This window comes from Chelonoidis abingdonii, chromosome 6 (assembly GCF_003597395.2).
Source record: "Chelonoidis abingdonii isolate Lonesome George chromosome 6, CheloAbing_2.0, whole genome shotgun sequence".
Taxonomy (NCBI): Eukaryota; Metazoa; Chordata; order Testudines; family Testudinidae; genus Chelonoidis; species Chelonoidis abingdonii.
Genome location: NC_133774.1, coordinates 55,229,190 through 55,238,954, shown reverse-complemented (window position 1 = coordinate 55,238,954; position 9,765 = coordinate 55,229,190). Strand labels below are relative to the sequence as shown.

General features: G+C 39.0%; 1 protein-coding gene across 1 annotated transcript in view; it reads left to right on the top strand.

Annotated features, from left to right (window-relative positions):
• The window catches only part of EDIL3 (EGF like repeats and discoidin domains 3), a 436,701-nt gene that overhangs the window by 409,016 nt on the left and 17,920 nt on the right, over positions 1-9,765 (top strand). The window contains exon 10 of the mRNA XM_075067055.1: positions 7,601-7,756. Within this exon, the coding sequence (XP_074923156.1) occupies positions 7,601-7,756 (156 nt within the window). The remainder of the gene's footprint in view (positions 1-7,600; positions 7,757-9,765) is intronic.

The window sequence follows — 9,765 nt, the reverse complement described above, 5'->3', positions numbered from 1 at the left end:
TCTGAATTAACCCCCGGCAGCTGGTTTCCATCACTCCCCTGGCATTCCAGAGGGAGATTTCTAGCACTTAAAAGGGCCATCTGGTAATTAGAGGTTTGTTGTTTGGGGAGTCTGACCTCTATAATCCCACTGTCGAACGAGATTTCTGCCTGCAGTTTAGTAAGGATATCTCATCCAAGCAGCGCGATAGGGCAGGAGGGGCTGCAAACAAACTGGTGGGAAATCTGATGGTCCCCTATTTTCACTAGGAGAGGCAGAGCTTTTTCCAAAGCTGTAGTTTGTCCCTCAATCCCCTGGACTATGGCACGTCCCCGAGCTCTACCTCGGGGAGCCTTATTAAGGGGGAGCAAACTAAGGGTGGCCCCAGTATCAATAAGGGCTTCAGTTGGGCGGCCCTCCACTTTAATTTTTACCGTGGGATCCAGGCTGGCAGCTTGTGCTGCCAGGAGGGGCCGCTGGGTCCCCCGGCACCCCTATGGGGAAGATCCCTCCCCTGAAAGTCCTGTACTGTCGTAGAGGATGGGACGGGGCGGGGTTCTATCTTTATGCTCCTTTCCCATGGCCTGTCGCCGGGGGCATTCATTCTTCCAGTTTCCTCCTCCCTACAACAGCACATTGATTCCAGCCTAGGCGAGGGCCCCTTCCTTCCCTGGTGGCCCTGACCGTCCCTTAACTTTGTCCCCCCTTTCCTCATATCCTCCCCTTAGGGCCATGGCTAAAACGCGGGCCCCTTTCTTCCGTTCCTCATCATCCCTTCGATCATAAACCTTCATGGCAATTTCTAAAAGCTCCTCTATATTTTTGCCCGATGCCCCTTCCAACTTCTGCAACTTTTTCCTAATGTCCTCATAGGACTGTCCAATAAAAAGGGGGATTAATATCCGTTTCTCATTGGCATCCTCAGGATCAAGGTATGTATATCTTTTACAAGCATTACAGAGCCGTTCATAAAAAGCAGCTGGATTTTCATTCTTTTCCTGTCTTATATTATATAGTTTGGCCCAATTCGGGGTTTTTCTGATACAACGTTTCATTCCCTGCACTATGGCCGTGGCGTATTGGCCATGCTGAGTCTGGCCCTGTTTATTCTGTGGCCAGCTGGGGGGGCTCTCAGGCAACCACACAGCCATCTCAGCCGGGGTGGTTCCTATTTCAGTCAACCACTCGCAGGCCCTTGAGAGGACTAAACGTCTCTCTTCCGCAGTTAGTAGAGTGTTAAGAGCGACCCTCATGTCGCCCCAGGTAGGGTTATGGGCCGTAATTAAGGTTTCAAATACCGCTGTTAGTGGCGTGGGATCTTCTGAAAATGGGGGATTTTGTTGCTTCCAATTATATAGATCACTTGTAGTAAAGGGAACATATATCATAGTGAGCTCACCACTGGGGGCTACAGTTTCCCGTAGGGGCATTTGGAGTCTCGGATCACCCTTGCCNAACAGGATACATCTGTTTGACTCCCCTTACTGAGTGTCTTGAGTACGTGCATGCGGAAGGCAGGAGTGCATGCTAAAAACAGGACGTACGTGTGTGTAACAGCTAAGCTGATAAGCAAATGGTCGACATAAGCAAATAGTTGACCTTTGCTCTAACAATAATACTCCTGCAAAGCAAGCAGGATGTAGCCATTTGGGGAAAAACAGGCTAAAGGAACATGTGGTAGCACAGCTGTTACCTTGATTTCTTGTTAATATTAGTTTTGGTTATTTATAATTTTGTTCTTGTTTCAGTATAATTATTCAACACAATGTAATAAAAAAAATGTGTATTTAGCACCATGAAAGTGTGCTAGAAAAAAATGATAGAATATAGGCCAAAGTATCCCTGAGCTTTCCACATCACTTCAGAACAACATTACAAGGCCATTGGGTATGTTCTGTAAGCATAAAACAACAGTTACTGGGACATTTTTATTAACTCTGGATCTGTGTGATAATAAAGGTTGATTATGATTTTACCTTTTAAATCCTTTGAATTCTAATGGATTTTTTCCTGCTCTGAATTTCAATGAGAAGTACTCTGTATATGATGGCCACATAAAATATTTATGAAATCCATCTAGATTATCTTTAAGGTTATAAAACAAACAAACAACATCTGTTTTTTAAGAAGGGGTTGTTTTTTTTTCATACACTAACAAAACAGACATTCATTTTCAATATAAGTAACATTCCTTTCAAGACTACTTTAAGAGACCATTAAGGTCAAGATATTAAAAAATTAGTGCCTAAAAGCAAAGCTCCTAAAACCTTAGTTCAGTGATATTCAGACCTCAGTAATTCAGGAGCCAGATAAACGGACAGCATTATGCAAAAGAGCCACAGTAGTGTGAATTCATTGTTTCATTTACTATAGTGCTATATATTCATATTTGAACAGTATGACAGGGGTAATATTTGGATAGATCAGATTCTTCTCACAGCAAAATGACTGACCAAGTATTCTAATTGGTTAATAATTAAATCACACAGCATTTTATATAATATGCTGCAAAGAACTACAGGAGACCCATTAAAGAGCCACTTGTAGCTTGTGAGCCTCAGTCTGAGTATCACTGCCTTAGTTAAAAGTGCAAAGCAACCAGCAGTTGCCAATGAAGTTAATAGGAGTTGCTTAGTGCTCAGCCCTTTTGAAAATCAGGCCACTTATTTAGGCTCCTAACTAAAGTACTAAGAGCTTAATTTTAGTTATAATTTACTCTAAGTCCCCTTTATACTGCTCTTCCCTCCATTTTTGAAAAACTTGACCTAAGGTTGCAAAGTTAGAATTAAAGTTCTGCAGCTTTAGGGCACAATCCTACAAACACTAAGCTGATGAGGGTTTTTTTAACTCACGTAAGTCATACATATTGACTACCACCCATGCTGAAGAACAGTATAGTTCTGCCATTTCACTAAAACACATCTCTGGACCTAGCAGACCTGCAAAATATTGACTGGAGTCAAATCTGCTATTTTAGCAAGAAAATCAATAAATTGGCAAAGAACAGTCTTCAGGCACACCAATCTACTGCCCACTTCCTTGATCTGTACCAGTCAATGTTCAGGCATAGTGATGGAAGAAGGACAGTACTGATAAATAACTCCTTCCTGTCCACAGATGGAGGAATATGTCCATACTTATCCTCCTGGGTCTGCCAAGAGCATTAGATACAACTCACCTCAGAGATGTAACAAGGTCTGACAGGAAAGGTCTGAAATGGGTCCAGTCATTCCTGTCCAAATGCTCACAGAGTGGAATCATGGGGAGCTGTTCCATTATCTCTAGGCCACTGAGTTTTGAAGTTCCCTAAGGCTCAGTCCTCTTCTCCATCCTTTCTAACATCTACATGAAGTCTCTGAGGGGAAGTGAGACATCATGGCTGAAATACAAGCAATACGCAGCCAGTCCTCAGTTCTACATACATTTTGCTTCCAGTAGAACTATCACCATTTTCCGAGCTATCCATCTGCCTGGCTAGGATAAACAGCTAGATAACAGAAAGCTGGCCGATACTGAACCTGAGCAAGCTGGAGTTGCTTTTGGTGGGCATATGAAAACTCTCTGAAGACCTAAAAAACTGTTAATTCACCTCCCAGTAAAAGTTCTGCCCTCCAGCTGTCTAATCAGACCAAAGTGTACATGCCTTTCTGGACTCCAGGTACCGATGGTTGGAAAAATGCTTACTTCAATCTATGTCTAGACAGAAGACTGTTCCCATTCATATCCTACATGGAACTGCTCACATGATCCAAGCGTTCATGATCTCATGGGTAGACTACTGCAACTCACTATGAGTCTTTTCATGACTTCAATGGACTTTCAAATGCAGTGTTGTTGTTGTAGCCATGTTCATCCCAGGATATTAGAGACACAAGGTGGGTGAGGAAATATTTTTTATCTGACCAGTTTCTCTTGGTGAGAGAGGCAAGCTTTCAAGTTCACACAGACTCTTTTTCAGGTCTGGGAAGCTAAATACAAGGTGAACCAGATCACTATGACTACATCATAAAATAGTAAAGGAGGAAAAAGATGTGAAGGCAAGAAGGGGGAGAGAGAGAAGAGGAGGAGTGTAGCACAGGAGGAGAGAGGATATAAATAAATAAATATTTAAAAATAATAATAAAGTACCACCTTTACTATTTAGGGGAAGTGGGAGAGAAAAGTGGACCTTTGGCCTATTGTGATCTGGTTATCATCAGATGGGGACCATTCACTTTTTAGTTATGTTGAATGAAAATATATTGAACTATTACAACCATGTTAATTATCTGGCATAGAGAAAGAATCAGATATTACAGCATGCTACACATGTGCATTGAAGCTTATATAGAAACAATCATATTACTATATGATTGCAGAGCCTCTTATCCAAATTCCTTTCCTACACAACTTCACTTCGTGAATGGAAGTAGGTAGCACTCCTTGCAATTTTTACACATGCTATATGTATTAGGAGAGCCATTATTTGATCATATTACGTCTATTTGCATATGGAAAGTATGTTTTTAAAATGTTTTGTCAAAGTTAGACTCAGGACTCACAGTTTGTCAGACCACTCTCTTTTATTAGCACAGCGCTCTGCTAATACACCCAGATAATGTGAGCACCATACAAGACACAAACTATCTTATTTATACAGATGAAAGGGCAGGAGTTTAGACAAAGGGACAAAGAAAGCAACGGACAGGAAAAACCACCTGTGACACAGCATGCATATTCCACGTCCTTACTGATTAGGATCGATCTAAGGCTAATACTTTTCCAATTGCCCTTAAACGGTGCAATTGTTCTATGCTAATGTCTGTGTTCCTGACACCTGGATTGCAACATTCCAACAATTTTGCTTAAAGGTGCAGAGAGCATTTCTTTAATCCATTCTTATTTTTACAATATAATTAATTCTACTTTCACAGTTTCTAACTGACAAATCGTAACCAGTTTTCACCAAACCTCTGAAAGGCACATATGTTGCCTAAGGAGTATGTCCCTTCAAAATTTAAAGACACTAACACCTAACACTGACCTAAAATTTGACGCCTTAATTTAAATGAAAAAATATTATCTTCTGCCAAAATACATTTTTTTTTTAAATGGGTGTCAAGTTTTGGGCATCCAACTTACAAAAGCCTGATTTTCTGAGGGTGGCTCAGCAGTTCTGAAAATCAGACTTCTTTTGAGGAGTCTCAGAGTCGACATCCAAAAACTGAGGCATACAGTAATCGCTAATACACAGCAATGCACTTCTAGCTGAAATTGGAAGAATAACAGTAAACGCAATGGAAAGTAAAACAGCACATGGTTCTCAACTACAAAACACCAAGAACAATAAATATCCCATTTCATAGCTTTCTCTCTGTATTTTGCCTTCATAAAGTATGATCTATTTTTAAATAGCATTGGCAGCTCAGTTTTTGTCAGTGCAAATCATCAAATAGCTTTTTTATGCCTAATAATACAAATTACATTGAAAGGCTACCTTTGACTTCAGAGGGGTTTGAGTCATGTTCCTAAATTGGAGCACTTAGCTCCAGAATTAAAATCGAAATCTTTGGTGTGACATTGTGATGCCTTGGGGTTCAGCCAGACATAAGGGGTTCAGTCACCACCTGCCTTGCAATTCTATGCTATGCTGCTGTGGCTCACAATCCAGACGTCAAAAGCCAGCATGCAAGCAAAAAGGTCTCACCTTGGCTTCCACTCACCAGTTATTCTTTGAAATGGGACCTCAACTACCATTCCGGCCACAAGTTCTCCAGAAAAACATGCTCTGCCATGTTCAGCATCTCTCATTGTAACTGCTCGATTTCACTGCTCCTTTAAAGAGACAATATACATCACCCTGTAAGTTTAACAGGTGTTAACACACCCTCCACAATGAATTGATTTATTAAAACTAGCACACAGATTTAAGTGATGCCCAAACAGAAGGGACAGGAATAGAAAAGGTTACAAACAAACAAACAAAAGTAAAACTCTGGTTCTAAGACTAAAGTCCAATTTAACAAACTAGAGTATTCTATTCAAAGTAGTTTTCTCACCACAGTCATTCTTCCATCAAGGCTGCCCAGTCTTCAGCCAGAATCCAACAAAGAGCCCAAAGCACTTGGTTTCTTTATCTCCTCAGGTAAAGGATCATATAAATGGCTTTTGCTTTCTCATCTATCTTCCCAAAGTTCATTGACCCTGTTTGAAGAGGCAGGAAGGCTTCCTGGGGTGCAGTCTGTATCCCCCATGGAGATTAAGTGGTCATCTTCCCCCACTTGCCTGCCTGATAGCTTTTTTTACCTTGCATGTCAATATGCTTTTTTTTTGTCTTAGGTCACACCTTGCTTAAATTACATTGGAGACATATTGAAGCATGTGGAGCCTTGTTCTAGGACCAGCTAGGCTTAGGCATTATCCAGGGGTGCAGAACAATTTATATAGTGGGGATGCTGAGAACCATTGAACTAAACTGTAAACTCAGTGTATGATGGAAACCACTTTAAGCCAGGGAGTGTGGCAACATCCCCAGCACCTCTAGTTCCAGCACCTATGACACTGTCTGCCAAACACAATTGAAGAACATCTTTCCAGCACATCTGTGTAGTTTTTTGCATATTAACCATATTTACATCACACAAGAATATTAATGATCAGTGAGTTACTTTTCCAAGATACTTTTTAAATAAATATCATGAAACAATGTGTAGAGTGTACTGAGCGGGTTAGGCTAGCTGAAACTCACTGCTATGTACCAGAGAGCCCCTTGCTCTCTGTTATTGGGGTGTCACAGACATCCAATTTGCAGGAGACTATTTTGCAAAAAAAAAAAAATGCATTTGCTACTTAGAAAGTATAAGCATAAATATGGAAATGATTTAGCCTGGAGCAAAAACTAAAATTCATGGGGGTAAGTATATACTGGGCAATAGATGCAGTTAAAGTGTCAAAATCATTTTAGAAATCTCCAAGCCCTCAGCTAGTGCAAATAAGTGTAGCTTCACTGAAGTCAATGGAACCAGACCAAATTATACCAGCTGATGATCTGGCCCCTAGTTTGAGAGCTGGGGAGGTAGAAGGGGAGCAACTAAAATTGAAGTTCCACACCAGAGGAACCCATTAGCAGCTCTAGGAAATAAGGAATGTAGGCTGCATTTATACACTCACTCACACACATCACAAATCAAACAAAATGCCAAACAGCAGATGTCATATAACAGACCATGATTGTGTGGAAATCCTAACTTTGAGGCTGCAGAAGCATATAAATACTGAAAATCAGGACTGGAGAAATAATGCACAAGTAATTCTAAAATCTCTTTATTAGGAATGGAGAAGTCCTATCCAAGATGTAGGATTCTTGTAAAGCCAATCCAATATTTATATTCCAGATCTTGGAAAATACTGGTCTAAGTAGGCTCTTGTAAGTTAGAAGACATTTTGGAAATCAGCTTAAACAATTGTTGAGGTGGTTTCTCTACAAAACTAAGGGCTTTCCTAAATTAGCTTGTGCTCTAGGGCATCATAGCTGCTATGACATGATCAAGAATGTATCTTTATGTTTTTGGGTGACACAAAGTCAGTTGCTGAATTTAAAATATTACAACTATGTTTGACTTTCTTGTTTGTTTGTTTATAGATTGACCTCCTTGTTCCTACAAAAGTGACTGGCATAATTACTCAAGGAGCTAAAGATTTTGGTCATGTACAGTTTGTGGGCTCTTATAAACTTGCTTACAGTAACGATGGAGAGCACTGGACCATCTACCAGGATGAAAAACAAAAAAAAGATAAGGTAAGATCATGAGGCAATTGATATTTGGGTTGCATTTACAGAAAGTAGTAACCTCAGTGCTGGTAGCCTGCAGGTTAATATGTACTGTCTGTGTCAAGGTGAATAGAAAGGAATCATAAACCGCAATGACATTCACTGATACTATAATATCGTACATATCTATGCAATGTGCCAGATCCAAAGCTATTAGATGCGGGACATAAAACTTTACAGTTCTCCATTTATTGAAATTATTTCTCCCTTGAACTCTGCAATAGAATGCATATAAAAAGTATCTTGTTTGTGTTTTTGAGAACAGCAACCCTGCTGAGATTTTGATAAGCATATGATGAAATGTGCTAGCTATTTTGAAAAAATAAATACTTTTTTTTTAATGTGCCTTTATACCAAATGGTTTTGGGCAATTTTACCCATATGCCCACCCATATGCATTAATATTGCATCAGCGGTCTTAATATGCTTTAAAATAAATTAATTCCAGAACTCTTCCTTTTGCAAATGTTAATGGCAGATGTTAGAGAAAGGGGTGTTTTAAGGTATTGAGTGCCATGTAATTTTATATCAACATAGTCTAGAGAAAAAAGAAGTGACAGGTCAAATTTTAATAATGGTCTCTCTTCATACTGCTGCAGGGATATGATCCTCACTATAATAGTCATGTGAGGTGATCAATCACACCACTATCAAAGACAAGCAAGATATTCATAAGTCACTCACATTCCTATTTTCTATGCAAGTCTGAGCTTTCAAAATAGTCTATTTAAAAATTCTCAAAGAGAGTCTTCAACTCAAGTGGCCATCAAAAAAAAATCATTGTATGTCTTCTTAACAATCCCTGAAGAGGTGATTGTTGTCTTTGTGATTTTTAGATAACTAATTAATTCTCCAATTAATATAAATATTTGATGTTCAAATAGCTTCTTATATTAGTAACCAGTTTTAGCAAGGTCACTTGATTCTATATTGGTACATAAAACATATTACTACTCACACAGTAATGGTATTGTAAGTTATTATTTTAGATGATTGGATTTAGATGCAAAACATTTGCCAAAGAACATCACAAAAGAAGCTTTTGCATCTTAAGCATTTAGGGAATAAACAAACAGGTTTTCACCTTTAAATTGAAACATAAGGTTAGAAGTAACCAAAAAATTTCACCACTATACATATTTTCCTTAAAGTTAAACAAATGAAGACTTTAGAATTTATAAAAGAAATCAGTGTCACAAAGCATATTTCCAGAAATCTTTGTGAGTTTAAAACTGAGGTTTTTCTCAGGAGGGATAGGAGCGAGTGACAGGAGACAGGAGAGGGAAGGGGTAACCAAAGACTCCCAAGTCAGCATTTATTGCTTTGAAAAAACAGGTGCCGCACATCATTTTGCTTTCACATTGTAGAAAATAATATATTCCCACCCCTTAACAAGGCAGTTGTAACCTTCTTTTTTAGAAGACATTTCTATGGTAGTTTGCCTTTTAACCAAACAGTTCCCCAGATTACAATCTAGATTAATAGATTCTAACCCATCATACTTCAGGAACCACTGTGATCATCTTCTCTGTCCTCCCGTATAACATAGGCCATAGAATGTCCCAAAAATAATTCCTGGAGCAAATCTTCCAGAAAAAAAATCTGATCTTGATTTAAAAATTGTTAGTAATGGAGAATCCACCATGATCCTTGGTAAATTGTTCAAATAGTTAATTACTCTCGTTGTCAAAAATTTAACACTTATTTCCCTCCTGAATTTGTCTAGCTTCAACTTCCAGCCATTGGATGGTGTTATACCTTTCTCTGCTAGACTGAAGAGCCCATTCTTTTTGATTTTATAACATTCTAGCTTTTTTAATCAAAATGTTGTGCAGTCAAAGGCTTTTCAGAAGTCTAAGTATATTACATCAACATTATTGCCTTTATTAACCAAACTTGTATTGTCATAAAAAAAAACATATCAGGATAGTTTGACAGGATCTATTTTCCATCAGCCAAGGCTGATTTGTACTTAT